An 18277-nucleotide genomic window follows, 5' to 3' on the forward strand; every position below is an offset into this window, starting at 1 on the left:
TGAGATGTTCCCACCTCCCCCCTCGTCTCTCCCCTCTTTCTTCCCTCTCACCCTCCTACTTTGCATCCTCCAGGATGAGGAATGTCCTCCCGCTGCGATAGTAGCCAAGATGTGGAGCGAGCTCCTGTTTCCTGCCCGCCTGCATCTGTTCCCTCCAGCGCTGATCCCAGATAGAGGCTTCGTCGAGCCTGGGAACTGACCGACTCCAGCTGACAGACGGACAGAGGGGGAGAGAAAGAGGCCTCAGCCCTGCCTGCCTCACCCTCCCAGTTCCTAAGTCAGCCTCTCTTCCTGGAGGCCCGATGGAGACCATGGCTGTTAAACTCTAATTAGAGTGTCTTACTTATCATGAAATCACTGGTAATGATTATAAGGGTCAGTGGGTAGAATGTGAGTGGAGGGTTGGTTAAAAGACAAATACATCTCTCATGGGGTCGTAGAAAACAAATACACATTTTTATTGGGTTTGTGTATTGAGAAACAATTGAAGCGTTCAGTGCAAATATTTTTCCTTTCATAAGAAGCACAAGCTCAGCGTCGTTCTACAATCAAGATTTCTGATTAAATAAGAGGCTTCCTCTGCTTCAGACAGAAAGACCCAACATCCCCTCTCCTGCCTGAATCCCCATCCTGTGCCATTTCTACATAACCCTCTTTATTCCTCCTCCATGTTGTTGCTGCCCTCCTCTTTCCTCTGATCTTGCCTGAATACTTTAAATGCCGCCTCTGAGCTGCTCTAGCCATCCCCAAAGGAGCATGTGTTTGTGTGTAAGCAAGAAAACAAGAGCAAAATCCCAAAGAGGAGCTGTGATGGAGGCACTTTTCTGCGTCATGGGTCCAGGTGCGGTGAGGATCAGATTCCTGCGATTAGACTTATGGCTTAGTCCCTACAACAACACGCTCCTTCCTCATTCAGCGTGGGCTTGTTTGATGTCCCCGTCTACCTCGGGTAGACATTTCATCGTGGACACATAATTAAAGTTAGAAAAATAAGCCGCTCTCATGACAAGCAAAGGTCCTGTGCTCTCTCTCCCTTTTCCTCCTCCTCCACTGGGGTTGGTTGTTGCTTTTTTAAGGCCTTTCAATCCCTCCCTTTGGTCATTGTAACAATAATAGTCCCTTTCCTGTTTACCAATAACAACCACAGGGACGACATGCACAGGGTTGGGTGTTACAAAACAATACTATTCAGTGCAATACAACACAATGCATTCATATCAATGAAGAAGCATCATACATTAGTTAAAGGGATCGGTGAGATTTAAAGGTCGTGTGACGAGAACCAAGGTTCCGACATTTACTAAAATGGTAAAAGTGAGCATCTGTAAGTTTTGAAAATCCAACATGTTTGTCTGGGAAATAATTGTTGCAATGATCATGTATGTGTTCGTTTGTGTGATGGCTCTGATGTGATCTTTCTTTTCAATTCTCAGGACAAACACTGGATTGTTACACAGATGAATAAAATAAAATAAAACAATATTGAAAAAGAAAAACATACCTCAGTCTCTCAAAACATTCTGTTACTTTATGGTACATTAGAGCAGTCCTTATGAAAGTAAATCCATGCCTTCTGCAAAACGTCCTCTCTCTTGCACAACACTTAGGGGCTAGTTACGATCAGTTTGTGTAAGCTGCAGTGTCTCTTCCCCTGCAGCAGGGGGCGATTGTCTCTTTGTTTTGTTCACCTACACTTGGTGCGGGTGGCCTCCAGGGCTTTCTGATGTCTCCGCTTGTTGAATCTCTTGATGTAGTTGTTGCTCCGCAGGAGGCCGTCGCCGGGCTTCAGTTTTCCCCCCAGCAGGTTCAGGAGGTCACTGGGAAGGTGGCGCCTCCTGTGGTAGATCTGCCCCATTACAATGTATCTGGTCCCTGTGGAGCGAGCAGATGGAATGTTATAGTACCAGGGAAAAGAGCACAATCTGTTTTTTGTGTTTCCACTGATAGACTCTATATAAAGAGCATGTCATTAAGAGCAGGAGTCTGGGCAGTAGTGATCCGGGGATGGAGCAGTGGTATCAAGATCTCACCAGTATGCCCATTCCACCAAGTGTTTTGGCATTTGAACCAACATAAGTGTGATAGGAACTACTTAAAATGACAGATACTGTATTTGAGAAAAAGTTACTTGATGTGTACTTGGACTTTCGACCCTGGGCCCACTAACATGGAGGAGGAGGGTTTATGACCTATACTTTATCCAGCCAGCCACCAGGGGGGGGTGGGGGGGGGGGGGGTTTGGCTTCACATTTGAGGAGCCTTCATGTTGTCCATGTTTAGTTACAGTCTATGGTTCCACTACACAAGTAGTTGTTGCTGCTTCTGTTGGTCTCATAAAAGGAGGCCTAGATGGGAAGTTCTAAGAGATTTCTTGGTCTCAAGGAATGTACCTTACAAACTTAATAAACTTTATAGTAAAAAATAATAATAATATGCTTAATAAACATGATTTAGCAAACTGTCGTTTCCAATAACATGTAACTTTCATCTTAAATCAGGTCATGAAAAACATCCGTAAACAGGCCCAATTAATGAAACATTGATAAAATAAAAACAATGAAAGATATTATTAATTATTTATCAAGTATCATGAAAGGGTGTTTTTATTTCTAAACTTTATTTAATATAAGTAAAAGTTTCCCTACTGGTCATGAGAACTTTACTTGCACATTAAGGCCACCCTCGACCGCTGATCTTCAGTTTTGTAGCCGTCTATGTTGCTACACTCACCGAGTTTGATATCGGGGCAGGGTTTGCTGCACTTGAACGTGTCCAGGACCAGCAGGCGAACTTTGAAGAAGAAGCTGTCCGGGGACACGTAGAGACGACTCATCTTGTAGAACCCGTCGCTGCTCACCATCAGTGTGACGAGCCATATTCCTTTACGCAGCACCTCAATGTCATGAACTATCCCGTTCACAGCTGTTTGAGGGACATGGAAAAACAAAGGCAGAAACCTTCAGGACTCTGGGTTTGAAAAAACTGTGTAAATTTCAATGATCAACATTTGTACAGGAAATGCGCTTATTCCCTTTCAAACTGGGAGTTGAAAGGGAAAATGATTGCCACTTTCACACCAGTACAGTAAATAGGTGTCTCTCATCGGATACATACCAAACTCACTGTAACAGTAATACTCTTTCTCGTCCTTCTCCTTCCTGCACTCGCTCATGCAGAAGGCGTCATGTGTGAAGTCAGACTCTGCAGAGGGGAAGACAAGCAGAGGACAGGATGGAGGGATGAGGATGAGACCAAGAAGAAATAAAAAAGTACAGCAGGAGAGTGACGGCCTGTGCGGAGCCAGACCCTCATTTGAGCGTCATTAGAAACGACAGGGTTGTCATTACAGAACCCAGACGTCCCGCTCCGCAGCAGAGGCCTGGAGGAGGTGGTATGTGAGATGGGATCACATGGGTCTTACACATTTCATCTTAAGCACAATATCAGAACAGTCTCGCTCGCTGTGCCTCAGTGTCGTTCGGCCTCTCGCTCCCAGAAGGGCTGCACACACAGCGACACACTGACAGATTTGAGGGCAGTGGTTGTAATTAGTGGCAGGAGGACGTTTGGATGGGGGAGAAACCCGCACCGTCATTATGGCATTACAGCTCTTTAGCTTGTGTGCAAACTCTGTGAACTCCATATGTGTGCTGATATGTATGAAGTCACTGTATGAGAAGCGGTTAAGGGGCTATCTCTTACGCATAAATACTCTGATATTTAGCATCAAAGATTTTTCCCAGCTGGATAAACTCTTACATCATTTCAATCATTCTGAAATATGATGTTATCCCAAAAGGGAGCGTCAAAAGATGACACTGCTCATGACTAAAGACACAGGTCAGAGGTCAGGACCCAACAAATCCTGCTGTACCTCGCCTCAGGATGTCGAACTGGTACAGCAGGCTGGAGGAGCGCCGGTTGAAGACGACAGGCGGGCGGCTGTTGTTCCGGGCCGCTGCACTGATACCTGACTGATACAGACTGGACTTGCCCGGCCGGTTCTCCTCTGGGTCCAGCCGTCGGTTGGGGTGCTCTCTCCGTGGAGACGGGGCGGGTTGCTGAGGCTGGGCCTGGGGCTGCGTGTGCAGGGGCGGACCCCTGGGCCTGGAGTTGGGGTGTCCCTCTGGTTCACTGTGCTGTGGAGGGCTGATGTGAGACTGGGCGTCCTGGCTGCTCTTCTGCACGGTGCGGTTGGTGGTAGCAGCAGCAGCAACAGCAGCTGTGGCTCCTGTCTGCAGGGTTTTTGGGAGCAGGCCGGTTACTTCGCCCCTGGCTTTCTCGCTGTTGTGCTCCAGCAGACGATCATTCTTGGGGCCCTTCTTGCTCTTGTTGTGGGGAGTGTGGTGGCGAGGTATGGGGGCCAGGTCGCTGTGCTTGGGCCACATAGCTGGAGGCAGAGGGTGGAGGGCGAACTTGGACTCCACAGTCTTGCTGTTCTTCTCCAGGAGCTCGTTGATGGGCAGGGAGGACTCTTTGGCCAGCATCCGACTCTGGTTGCTCAGAGCTGGATCCACAAAGCTGCTCTGACCCTTCTCTATCAGGGTGTAGAGCTCTGAGGTTTGAACAGAGAAACAAAACATGCAGTCAGCTTACACAGTTTGTTCTGGTACAGTTATTTAAAGTGCACAATAACCATGGAGCTTCTTTAAAAACATACTTTAGATTCAACAATTAATTATGACAGAAATTTTGTTATTAGAGGTTAAGCACAATTTTATTTAACATGTTATAAATTGACAAAGAACTGGACACATTCCTCAGTATGACATTCATTGGCCTAGTGTGTGTGTGTGTGTGTGTTATTCCAATCAAGTGTGACTTGATATGAATCAAATATAGTCATATATCATCAAAAAACTTCCAATCCATCAAAATTATGAGATAATATTAATATTTGGGGTCTCATCTTATTTCATGGTAATTTAAAAAACACAGTTAAACTTCTCAGTATGACCTAAGATTTCTTCACCTATTTTCTATGGTTTTTAGAGAAACTTTTGAATACAAATAAAATAATATCTATTTCGATCAATGCCATGCAAGAGTTAGATCCACGATAAGGAAACAATCGGGTTTAAAAGCAAACAGTAAACTATAACAGTGTAGAATACTGTAATGAAACACATTAGGTTGGATCATTAATAAATCTTAATGACAACAACCATAAATCAACAAGTTTGTGTAGCTATAAGAAAATATAAGACAATATAAAAGTGTCTGTATAAATCCCTACTCTGAAAGAATCTACACTCACCATTAACAGTATGCTCCTCTGTGTGGTAGAGAGGAATCCCTAGAAACAAGAGAAACAAAATAGTCCCCGTCATCGTGGATGTTCAGTGTGGACACACTCGCAGGTCTGCTGCAGAGCTGGGATTCCTGGGATTTTTATATGGCCCTCTCCACCATGAGAAGGGAAAAGGAGGCGGTGGGACGTCCCAGATACAGAAACAAGCACAGTGACACTCCTTTCATTCATAAACGCTTGTTTACAATATAAGAGGAGAAATGTGACTCCCTGCACAGACTCCTGTTCACTGAGTAGGATTTCTTTTGTAATGGTAAACTAGGTTTAACCGCTGATATCTGATGACAAAAGATTCTTCGGAATTACACTTTACTTGCTTTTTGTTTTATTTTTTATTTTATTTTATATAAATATATATATACATTTTTTTGTGGATTATATAATATACAACTGCACTACTCCAGGTTGTTATCCTGCCTTCATTGTTGATGGGTGAGAATGTTTTACGAAATGTATTTACATACATTATTCTTTACTGCCCTCTGGTGGGTCAATGCAGACACTAAGATTGGTAGGGAATACGTATTAACAACAACAATAATAATACTTATCAGAGGAAGAAGACACAATATCTAAAACGACAGAAATCCACGTTTATTACATTTTTTATTAAATTATTTTTCTGTTTAAGAATATATAGATAACTATAAAATAAATATTTTACATGGAAGGGTGAGGCGGACAGACAATGACGTCTAGTTTCTACATGATTAATATGAACATTTTCACAAATTTCACAAAATTAGAAAGTATAACTTGAATTTGATAAATGTCCCCATTTTCTGTTCTTTGTCACATTAACTGCACGAGTATACAATACAACAGTCTGTAAACAAGGAAGTATATAACAAGTAGAACGGATTATTAGAATTGTATGGTGAACAGCATAGTGAGATGAGATTTATGTATTCATAGATTTTTTGTTTTGTAAATTGCCTCAGTTATTCTAATGTTTAGATCTTCTTCATATTTTAATTCATAGCCACATATGCAGTTTTCATTTGATCTTTGTTCTGATAGTGACACCACATCATGTGATGTTCCTTACCTGGATGAGCTCATGTCTTCCACGACTGATCCAACTGTTAGGCAGCACTTTATTTTCTCTTATTTACCCCATTAGTTTTGAAATGAGCATTTTCATTTAAAGAGAGGGAAACATGCACGATTAGATTATATTTGTCCTGATTTAAAACTGATCGATGGAACTAGTGTTGCAATATTTATAGAATAGAAGAAAAAGTAAATAACTACTGGTAAAGCAATTATGGAAGGAAAACTAGGAACTAGGAACTCATGACACTGACATTACAAGACTGCTGGGAGGAAGCAGGGAAACCTCAACTTTGCATAGATCAACATTAATATCTGTTAATAAAATGTTTCCATATAACAGCTGTAGAATAAAACAAGAACAGTACAAGAATGGATTTACATGAGTCATAGTAAAGGTAAATAGAGAAAAGTGTGACAAACCAGGAAATGTACTGAATAGATTATTAAATTATATTATTTATTTTTGCAAGTTTAATTGTATTGTTGATGCCCAAAACATGTATTTATTTGTACTCTGCTTAGCTGACGTTCTTACAATAGTAATGGAATACGTAAATATATGTATAGCTTCGTGTGGTGGGCAGGACAGTGTGTTGCTGTATGAAGCCTGAAAAGGAAAGTAAACACGACCCAGATGGGACTCGAACCCACAATCCCCAGCTCCGGAGGCTGATGCCTTATCCATTAGGCCACTGGGTCATCACGTCGCCATTCCATAGAAACAACCTTCTTTAAAATGATTAAAAACATTTTTCGTTGTCTGGAATATTGTTGTTTACGGTGTAAATACACGTTAAAACACGTTTTCTCACGCTGAAATAGCACGAGCGTTCATCTCGCGATACTCACCGTTGTTGCCTTTGACAACGGTTAAAGACGTGTTTTTTTTACCCTGGGTAAGGGGGCGGGAGCTTGTGGCCAACGGACCAATTGTGAGTCAGAACAAATAGGGCGGTACATGTTTGTGACGTCAGTTCTTTAGTTAAAAAAAAAACGACACGAGAGATCGATAAGCTGAGGACGTCGTTCCCGCTCTGCGTCTAAATGTCCATTTGAAACCAGTGTCTTACCATTTGAACTCTGTAAGTTGTTGTTTTTGATCATGATTGGAACGTGTGTTGTTATTTTCATGGTTTCCAGCGGGGTCTCGGGGCGTTGGGTTACCGGGCAGGCTGTGTGCGCGCTGGGCCACATGGCGTTAGATAAGAGGCTTCACGGGATAATTCACCGCCTCTTAGCTTGTCTAAGCTAGTAAACGTTGCTCTGTGTACGTCCGTCTAGTTTTTACCGTGAAGTAAAGAGCTGCCGTCTTTCCACAGGGAACGTGTACAGTGTGTGCCTTGCTCATCGGTCAGGAATGTCAGCTGTCGGCGACAGCGGAGCTCGACTCACCCAGTTCAAAAACAAAGGGAAAGATGCCTCCGTAAGTCATCGCAAACTGCACGCGTTTATCAAATAATTGTCCGCCATGTTGTTTTTTTTCCTTTTCTATACGTTCGCTTCTCCTTTCCCTTTTCTATGCACCAATACATGTGTTGGTGTCGACGTTTTTTTTATTCAGGAGCTCAGGCGCAGGAGAGTGGAAGTGAACGTGGATCTCCGCAAAGCAAAGAAGGATGATCAGATCTTCAAGAGGAGGAACGTCCTCAGTCTTGAGGACGAGCCCACCTCCCCTATGCAGGAGAAGGATCCTAATGCTCAGGTATGTACAGCCCGTGGTAGAACCCCCCCCCCGGATCTGATCCACTGTGCCGGTCATGGTTTGGCGGGATACAGTAAAAAAAAAAAAAAAAATGTAGCCGGTTTCCATGTGTTTTCCATTCTGAGATATTTGATTGTTCCCTCACCAGCTGTCTGAACCTTAGGCTAATAATAGAGAGGCCAGTGAGCATTGTTTGCACACAGTGGGCAAAGGTCGATGAGGAACTTGAGGAACATTAAAGTGTATACCTGATGGAAAACAATGTGATGGTTATTCCTCTCCATTACTTCTCTGCTGATTAACTCTCACTGACTGTGAACATACGTTTATTAACTTGTCATTGTGCTGGGTCGATATCACAGTAAATGTCACATTATTGTTTATTCTCAGTGAAGGTTGTGGTTTTGACCTCATCTTTATGAGCAGAGAATGGAAAACACTTGATAATCATCAACCCATTTTATTAATCTGTAGTATAACAATTCTATGTTATACCTCCTCACTGTGCTTACATGTTGCTATTGATCAAAATTATATTGTGATGTTATTTTATTAACTAATCTTACTAAAATGTGTTTTAGCACGTTAGTATCATCTGTACATTAACCATATGTCATATCATATTAATTCACATGTTGTTTTGCCTATCTCAATATAACATTATTCTGTAGTGAAAGGTGTATATTATGTAGATATATGAATATTGAATTACCCAGTGATTACCCATAGTCTCTGTAGATTTCCCCCCCGAGCTGTTGATTTGCATTTTCTTGATCCTGTGTGCCCCACCTTACCATGTTGCACGTTATTTTTAACTACAGTTTGACCCAGGTTTACTATTGCCAGAGAAGTTATCCTCTTCTGTTTCCACAGCCGCAGCAGGACTGGTCTGTGGAGGAGCTTGTAGAAGGTGTGAACAGCCAGAGCCTAGAGCATCAGCTGCAGGCCACACAGGCAGCCAGGTGAGATCTGTTTGAATTATACTTTGCGCCATTATATATTATTATTGTTTTGCTTCGTAACATAAATAAAACGTATAATACATTACCTCATTGGTGAACATGATTAATGCCCGAGTTGTGTCAGGTAGATTTTCATTGGCAATGTTGGTAAAACAACAATTCCCATGATCCCACGCTGCCTCATGACATCATTAAACTTGGCCTTTTGTTATGGTTTTGATTGGGAGACCCCATCATCAGAAGTTATAAATTGTACGTTTAAGTAGGAAATCAATTTGTCTGTTCCCAAACCTCCGAAACATTGTATGCCTTGAAATGCCCTCCAGCTAGAGATTACTTTAACTACATTTAACAATGCTATGTCTTCCCTTGATTAACCCCCTGAACTGTGTTTTGTCTTTCCCTCTGATGTATAGAAAACTCCTCTCCAGAGAAAAGGGCCCACCTATTGACACCATAATAGCAGCTGGCCTCATCCCAAGGTTTGTTAGTTTTCTGGCATTGTCTGAATGCCCTCCCATCCAGTTTGAGGCAGCTTGGGCTCTGACCAACATCGCCTCAGGTACATCAGACCAGACCACTGCTGTGGTGGAAGGAGGGGCCATCCCTGCCTTCATCAGCCTGGTGACATCACCCCAACTGCACTTAAGTGAACAGGCCATTTGGGCCCTGGGTAACATTGCAGGTATGTAGGCTGTCTCTTTTTGGTTGACAGATTAATTTGCTCCACCTGTTGGCCCATTTTTACATAGTGCACTGTTCATTTAATTTACTCTGATATTTGTGATTTGAGGGTCTTTATTTTTAAGCTGCCTTTTATTTGTTTGGAGGTGCTGTTCATCTCCACATGTTGAATTAATTGTGTGTTGTTGACAAACGGAGTTCACTACCCAAAGGTGATTTATGTGAGATGGAATTTTTGTATTTCAGAGCATGAACCTGTTTGATAGTTTTTTTGATACAGAAGGTTCTTTAAACAAAGGGATAACTTTGAAAAGATCTGTAAAGTAATGTAGCCTTCATGGTGACCACTTACTTAATCCTAATTATTTTCATGATAAACATTTTCTGGTAAGGTCATTTTTCTGTGTTGTAATCACACTGTTTACTAAAGATGACTGATGAATGTTTTCCATACTCAGGTGATGGATCAGCCTACAGAGACCTGGTGATCCAACATGGTGGAATCCAGCCGCTCCTGGACCTGCTGTCGGCCCCTGACCTGTCTGTTTTTCATGTGAGTTTTAATTTCTAACCATGGTGCTGGGTTTGAGCTGCACTTGTATTTTACATGGCACTACAGGCTTGTTAGGAGCTTGTACAGTATGTTCTATCCAGATGCAACAGAGGTGTATCGCATGTTACTAACATGTCATCAAAGTCAGATATATGTTTTAGGTAGATTAGGAAGACGTTACTGTGTTACACTGGCTCTTAGATTTAATAATGATAACAGATGTGTTTGATGTTGACTGCGTTCTAGCCCCAACAGGGCTAACCACCCTGGCATGTGGTGTTAAGTTATGCACCTTTTTAGAAATTTCATTCAGTGATTTGTACTCAGAAGCTCCTACTTTATGTAATAGATGGCCCTCTTCATAGAGATTGTTACTCTTAACAATTATCATGTTACGGCATGTTGATACTGCAAAATAACACATGACTCTTAACCCACCCTACCAGTATGGCTACCTGCGCAATGTCACCTGGACGCTGTCCAACCTGTGTCGGAACAAGGACCCAGCACCTCCTCTGATGGCAGTGCAACAGCTGCTTCCGGCCCTGGTGCGCCTCCTCCACCATAATGACAATGAGGTCCTGGCCGACACCTGCTGGGCAGTGTCCTATCTGACCGATGGCTCCAATGAGAGAATAGAGGTGGTTGTGCAGTCTGGGCTGGTGCCCCGGCTGGTGCAGCTTCTCACCTGCGAGGAGCTTTCCATCGTGGTACGTGGTGTTGAGATTTGTTCCACTTAAAAGTTCATTTTTGACATTTGATTTGCTTTTTTTAGTCTGTTTCTGTCACTATAAGAGTTTGAATTAAAGTCTTAATGCACCTTAATGTACTAGCTTGTTTACTCAGGTCCAAAAGTTGTCATTTTACTGTATTTTCACAAAATATCATCTTTCTATCACTCTAGCCTCCTCTTTTGTGTCCATCCTCCTGTGTCCCTCACTTCAAACCTGCCTGATTCAGCCTTATCAATAATCTGAAGAAAACCACAACCATAATTATTTTATCTTAATATGAATTTAGCCCTATGAAGAGTTTGCACACAAGTTTTGGCTAAGTGTAATGCAGATTAATATTACAAAGACTCAAGTCATGTGTGCAAAGAGATATAAACCTGAAAAACAAGCTTGTTTTGTCATTGCTAGCATTGTGCCCTAGGAGAGGCAGGTCAAAAATAGATCTTTGTCATCACCATCGTCTCTCATACATATATTACTATATTGTGAATACCTAAAATTACTGACTGTCTTGTCTTTAATTTACTTCCCAGACTCCAGCGTTGCGGTCACTTGGCAACATTGTGACTGGGACGGATGAGCAGACCCAGTGTGTTCTGAACACAGGTGCCCTGGCAATGTTCCCCAGCCTGCTGCGTCACCAAAAGACCAACATCCAGAAGGAAGCGGCCTGGACAGTGTCCAACATCACGGCTGGCAAGGACACCCAGATCCAGGAGGTTGTCAACGCAGACCTGATGCCCATCCTGGTTGAGATCCTCCAACAGGTCAGAAGGCAGAAGAAGAAAAAAATATATATATTAAAACTGACCAGCACTGTCACTTATATTTCTCCAACTTTTCTCTGGCATGCTGCAGATTAAGCATAGTTTTATGAAGACATATTTTTTAGAGATATACATGTATAATGGTGTCATAGTGTGTTTGTTCACAAAGTCTCATGTTGTAAATCTTTAGTGACCATCGTATATTTCTACATTTTGCTGTGGCCTAAAACATCAGATATATTTTCTGTTCAGGGAGACTTCAAGAGCCAGAAGGAGGCAGTGTGGGCTGTCAGTAATTACACCAGCGGTGGAACTTTGGAACAAGTGGCCTATCTCGTCCATTGCAATGTGCTGGGGCCTCTGCTCGACCTACTGACAGTCAAAGAATGCAAGATCATTTTGGTCATCCTGGATGCAATCTACAATATTTTAAAGGTATATTACCTAGACTTTTAGTCCGGTTCTCAGCCATATTGCTCTGTGTGTTGGAGATGTTCACAGCAAATTTGTCTTAAAATGCTGCACTTAAGAGTCTGAGAATATTTTATGCGAAACCATTCGGCTCAGAGTATTTTGATATTTGAATGTAATAGGCAGCTTATAACAGTAACAAGTAATGTATCAGTAATATAAACTGATAGAAAAGGAATTGCGTAGTTTTCAGGTAGATTTTTACCAGCACAAAGAGAACCAAACAAAAAGCAAACTCACTCATTATCTACTCACCACTATGCTGATGGAGGGGTGTGTGAAGTGTTTGATTCCACAAAACACTTCTGGAGTCTCGGGGTACACTTTGTTAGAGCAGAATCCAATACAATGGAAGTCAATGGTGTCCTCTTCTTCAGGTGCAATAAAACAACAGAAAAAAACCTAACATGCCTCCTTGGGTGAACTGTCCCTTTAGAGATGAAGTGATGCAGATTGATTGTTGACAGTCAGAATAAAATGTCTGTCACAGGTTCTCTTGTTGCGTGGAAACTGACTTATATTTTTTTCTTTTTTTCCGCACAGATGGCACACAAAGCAGGTGATGGTGAGAAACTGTCCCTAATGGTCGAGGAGTTGGGTGGTTTGGACAAGATTGAAGCGCTGCAGTCCCACGACAACGAAGCTGTGTACAAGTCCTCTCTCAACATTATCGACCGATTTTTCTCTGAAGAGGTAAGTGTCACTGCTTGGTGCCGCTTCAGACTAGCTGCACAGTAGTAGAAAATTAGACCTCTGTTGATCCGTAGAGATTTAATTATGAAGGCAACTTGAATTTTAAATTTTTAAAAGTTTAACTTTACCCATAAGTTTTGTCTGAAGACAAACTTATCTACCCACTCACGAGCAGTTGCTGGTGGTGGGGGCCATCCACCTTTGATTAGAAGGTTTTAACCTTTTCAACTAGAAGTGTTTTGACACTGCATCGACTTATGAGCCATGTTTAACCTATTAATGTAAAAACCTTTTTTTATAATTTTGGTAGTAAATGTGAAATTAGAACCACCTTTAGTCTATTTAATCAAAGAAGAATCATATCATTTAGTTTACTGGTTTAAAAAACAAATTTAAATTGCAGTACTATCTCTATAATGACCACAGTGACTGCATATTATGTACTGAATTTTGCCAGGACTCAGTCAAGTGTGTTTGTATAGTTAGTTTCAATATGATATGAAACACTTCCGTCATCAGTCTGAGCAAACATTGAAAGAACTGAAAGACTGGCAGGAGAACAACTACATCTCTATGACTCATTCACAGATGAAATGACAACAGTCTTGGCAGAGGCAGCAGTTTGGCACAGCTTAACTGTCTGTTTACTCCTCTTCTGTTTAACTGTTGCCAAAGAATGAATGTGAGTTATTTTGTAGCATACAGTAGCATGAGCTAGTTGTTGGCTATTGTCACACAAAATGCTCATTGCAATCACTGACCCAAACTTATCAAAATACATCCCTTCTCTTACATTTATGATCTTCATTATAAAAAGCATCCCTGTTTTAGCTGAGAAAAATAGTCTGCAGAATCTGCCTTAATCCATGCCCATGATGCCATCCCCAAAACATGCTCAGGCTTGATTAATCCTCTCATGCTCCTCTCCTGCCGTCCCTCCTGTCTTTCAGAATGAAGATGATTCTGTGGTTCCCGAGGTGACAGAAGAAGGCTTTGCCTTCCAGGCCCCCGACGACCAAAGCACTTTTCAATTTTAACATCTCCACTTTGCTATTTGTAACATAAAACGAAAATTTGTACCTTGTTTTTATTTTTGTATTTTTTTTTTTGTTGAAATGTCATCCTTGTACATGACAGTACAAGGACAAAATATCCTTCTTTGGATAAATGTTTGTAAATAAATTTTGTTAATGTATATGGTGGGGCTTTTTGTGTTTCAGACGTAAGCAGGATATGAACAGGGAAACATGTTTGATTTAGTTGGTGAAAAGATGTGTGGGGAAAAAACACAGTTCTATGTGGAAATGGGAGGAGATTCTGTGTCCATGTCACCACTAGGGGTCACTGTGATTATTCTCATTGCTTGTGAGTGTGGATCCTGCTGTTTTTGCAGTACAGGGAAACTGTTCTATTAGTGAAATCTACATTTGATGCAGGCACCTAATATCACAATAGGCGAATCTACATTATTTACCCTCGGGAAAAATACATTTTCTAGTGTTTCAAAATGCTGGATGAGTAAAATAGTTCTCCTCTACATTTCACATTGATCTAGATTTGATAGTTAATTGAATACTGGATCCACCCAGCCAACTATATTATAACAGCTTTCTAATGAATTGAGAAAAAAAATGCATAAAACTATCCAAATTAAGATCTGAAACTTCACATTCAAAACACAATCCGTTCGTGCCAATGTTAACAGGAAGTGCTCATTATTGTGGGTGAATGGTATGTAACTTAATGACACAACAATAGTACAAACTTTTAAACAAAATGTCGCTCTGTCTATAAAACATGTTGTAAATATACCGATATAACTTGTTGTTACAGTAACAAACAGTACTTGTGGGGTCGTGTTAGTTTCAATGATCTGATGTGCGACGTGCTCTAACGCACGGTTGAATCCAGCTCTTATTATGAAAGAACCACCGGATGTGCTGCTGCTCCTCACCTCCCTCAGCCTGACTGTCTGCAGGAGCAGGCTTCACCCCCCCCCCCCCCCCCCCGACAACTTCAGTCTGAGCTACCCGGGCTGAGTGGACGTGTGTCCGGATGGAGGACGAGCCGCTCACCTGAACCAGCTCCAGTACTCGTGCTCTGCGGCATGAACCACACCAGGGAACCGTAGCTACGTGTATTTTGTTCTTAGGGGGAAGTGGCTCGGGATGAGAGTCATTCCATCGACATGACTGTGACACCATTACGTTGCATCAGTCAGCGTGATTTGCTATGGTGATACTACAAGCTAACGCCGAGCTAGCAGCGGGATTGTTTTGGGAGATACCTTCTTTTGAAATACGCTCACACGGCGACACATGAATTAGTGACTTTTTGGTGATTTTCTCGGTTCACGCCGGAACACAGAGGGGGATGTCTAACCAAGGGGTGAGGAGAAACGGCCCAGTGAAGCTGCGGTTGACAGGTAAGCGAATTTAAACCCCCTCCTGCGCTGCTAAACGTTAGCATGGTAGCCTGCTAGCCGAGCAGGTTACACATCTGCTGATGGTGAGCCAGCACACTGTCGAGGCTAATATCAACATTTGTAATTCATAGTAAACCTCGTGTTTATTATTATTATTATTATTATCATCATTATTAGTAGTATTATTCATCGCACCTAACGTAAGGTAACTCACGCTAACCAATTTAGCTGCTATGAAAGGCAATAAATGAGCCTAGCTCGTTATCAAAAAATGAACCAGCGCTCGACTGTAACTCTTTATATTGTAGGTTAATAAGTGAGCTGGCTAACGTTAACTTGCTGGCATCCTCACACAGTTAGCTTGGATTTAAATACGTAAACTCGGTATCAGTACGTCTGTGATCATGTTAATCGACTCACATGGTATCTGTGTGGTTTCTTGTGGTTATTTTCAAAGCCTGTTCATCCACATCGTCATTGAAATCATATATCACTGGTACTCGTCCTCCTCTGTGCAGTCATGTTCCAGAGACCATCTCCACTGTGTGGCTTCATACTTGAGCCTAAGGTTCAGGAGTATACATTACAATTGTTTTCTTAACTTAACGTGATATCATAGTTTTGTCAATGACCTTGGTTAATAGAGATACTATCTTTCATCGTGGTCTATAATGGTTTATAACAGTGGAAAAAACACTGAAAATGCATCGCTATATTAGATGCTGTCCCAATTTATTTATAGTATTTGCATTGTGTCACTTGGCAAACATTTGCTGCTTTGCTCTGACAAACTGAGGTCTTTTCAAGAGGGGGGTGGCATTTTAGGCTGAACCTGCATTGATGGATGTGTGCTGTGCTAGAACCAGATTTGAAACCTTTCGCCCTCACCATCCTCTGGTGGAAACTACATTAAATGATAAATCTGACTGCTGAAATGAGGTGAAGAATAACAGACCTAAAAGTGTCTTATTCCGATAACAGGTTTTTATTTCTAAGACTCACAACAGTGCTGCATAACTCAAAATTCCCAAAACACCAATTGATGGTGTTCTAGCACGGTCAGATTTTTATATAGGGTCGGTTAAATCATGGGAAGGAAGAGTCTTTCATTCTGCAGCGAATGCTAAAAGTGAGCAACACGTTTGCTTACATATAAGGGGACATTAATACTGTTAAGAGTAATGAAAACTCGAAGATGTACCCGGCCGTCCTCCTGCTCGCCTGCCTTGGGTTTCTTTTTTTTCACCTCTGCATATGGAGAATGGTTTTAAGTGGGCTGCAGTGGTCTTCAGACGGAATCCCAGGAATGTGAAACCTCAGAGAGGAAATGGGAGTCTTTCTCCATCATAGACACATCCTCTGTCTGTCCTTCACCAGAGAGAACGGGTTAGGACAATTGTGTGTGTGTGTGAGGAGAGAGACATTGGGGTTCATCTGGTAGAGTGTGACCACTGCGATCATCAGTGATGCTGAGTAATCCTTTAGACTGCTGCATTCATTTATGCGTCTGATTCCTCATGCATTTAGACTTAACATTGCATACCAGCCATAGTCCAGTTTTACTGTGGTCTCATAGTTGGTATTTTTTGTTCTCTAAGACAAAAGAGGAAAACTGAAAGTGTGGCTGTAAAGGAGTTAAGGGATTTGGAACTATTGTTATGTTCCATAATTGACAATGTAAATGATAAGCAATAGACTTATGGCCGTTTGCCTAAATAACTACAGCTTCATTCTAATTTTCTGTACGAAGAATTATTGGCAAGAGTTGTTAATAGTCAAAAAGCCCAGAACGAATGTAAAAGATTACCTGTTATGTTGGTTGGTGACTTTCCTAAGTAGTTTGAATTCATCTGTTGGTGCAGTCTGTCGTCTCATCGCTATTTCCAAGGCTTCACCCTCTGGCCTCAATACATTCTCATTAAGTGTGAGCCAATCGAATAACATTAAAACAATGGCCCTGTATCGACTATTTTGCTTCGGGATACAATTTTTTTAATATTCTGTTTTACAATTGTAGATTTCAAAGTTGTTAACTCCTTTTTTTTTTTATCTCTTACTGTCCCTATTGTTCTTATGTGGCTGCATGTCTTAGCAGAGGGGATTCGAAGGCTTTTTACGTTGCTGTCACCAGTAACCCATCTGTTTCAGCCTGGACAAGCTACTCATACACAGGCTCTTGCTTTATATTTTAGCATTTTGCTGTTTCAGCCAAAAGTCTGCACTTTAATTGAGATTCTTGATTTACAAAAAAAATCAATATTGGTTATTCTGATCAAAACCGAAGCTCAGTCCTGGTCGGGTTTTTTTCTACCAGTGTTCCTCACAATATTATTCATATTTGACAGATTTTATTCATTAACTTCTCTCCCACCAAAGTGAAGCTTTTGCTGCATGCACACATTTGAACACAAATGTTTCAATCAGTTGGATCGGACATCAAATGGACTGCACTCTCTGCCAGGTGCTACCAGTAGCCTAAACCAAGGTTGTTGATAACGTGCTTGACATGCATGCTCTGGACAACCTTCTTCTCTGGATATTGTTTGGTGTTCAAGAGAAAATGTCTCTTGAATGGTGCCACAGAGGTGTGACTGTCAAAAGCCCCTTTTAAACAGAGATCCTGCTATATTGTTATACTGCTTTCGCAAGTTTACACTGAACTAAAGCCGGCATTGTGTTGCCCTAGTGTGTGATTTAAAGATAACTTTCCGTTTTTTTCCACGAGTGTCAAAGTTGTCTGACTGGCGACGAGGAGTGCCCATCACACAATCTTGTATGTCTGGTATCCTCTGATTGGTTGTAGTGGTCACAGATTAGTCTTGATATTTAGCCTGCTAGAAACTGAGTTGGAGGAGGTGAAGTGTGGTTCAAACTCAAACCATTAATGTGGTTTGAGTTTGCAGGGAGACCCTGTGTTGT

The 18277-nt window shown here is 41.7% G+C and overlaps 3 protein-coding genes and 1 non-coding gene across 4 annotated transcripts in view; 2 read left to right on the forward strand and 2 right to left on the reverse strand.

The window, feature by feature from the left end:
* Positions 1-434: 434 nt before the first annotated feature.
* On the reverse strand, positions 435-5365 carry LOC117765949. The gene is made up of 5 exons (XM_034592602.1): positions 5258-5365; positions 3875-4555; positions 3115-3201; positions 2731-2922; positions 435-1872 (listed from the first exon to the last, which is right to left on the reverse strand). The coding sequence occupies exons 1-5, from the start codon at positions 5328-5330 to the stop codon at positions 1685-1687; spliced, it is 1221 nt and encodes a 406-aa protein (XP_034448493.1). The 5' UTR covers positions 5331-5365; the 3' UTR covers positions 435-1684.
* A 1628-nt stretch (positions 5366-6993) lies between these two features.
* trnar-ccg lies at positions 6994-7066 on the reverse strand. Its single transcript has one exon. It is a non-coding gene; the product is annotated as a tRNA-Arg (tRNA).
* A 240-nt stretch (positions 7067-7306) lies between these two features.
* LOC117765944 (importin subunit alpha-1-like) lies at positions 7307-14128 on the forward strand. Its single transcript, XM_034592588.1, has 11 exons — positions 7307-7449; positions 7687-7790; positions 7929-8069; positions 8943-9031; positions 9448-9716; positions 10174-10268; positions 10715-10978; positions 11536-11769; positions 12022-12204; positions 12784-12933; positions 13884-14128. Exons 2-11 carry the CDS (start codon positions 7725-7727, stop codon positions 13968-13970), a joined length of 1578 nt encoding a protein of 525 aa, XP_034448479.1. The 5' UTR covers positions 7307-7449; positions 7687-7724; the 3' UTR covers positions 13971-14128.
* A 771-nt stretch (positions 14129-14899) lies between these two features.
* LOC117759717 (E3 ubiquitin-protein ligase SMURF2-like) overlaps positions 14900-18277 on the forward strand; it is a 60323-nt gene continuing 56945 nt past the window's right edge. The window contains 1 exon segment of the mRNA XM_034582003.1: positions 14900-15358. Coding sequence (XP_034437894.1) covers positions 15307-15358 — 52 coding nt within the window. The 5' untranslated portion in view covers positions 14900-15306.

The sequence above is a fragment of the Hippoglossus hippoglossus genome, chromosome 1 (assembly GCF_009819705.1).
Source record: "Hippoglossus hippoglossus isolate fHipHip1 chromosome 1, fHipHip1.pri, whole genome shotgun sequence".
In the NCBI taxonomy this organism is placed as follows: Eukaryota; Metazoa; Chordata; class Actinopteri; order Pleuronectiformes; family Pleuronectidae; genus Hippoglossus; species Hippoglossus hippoglossus.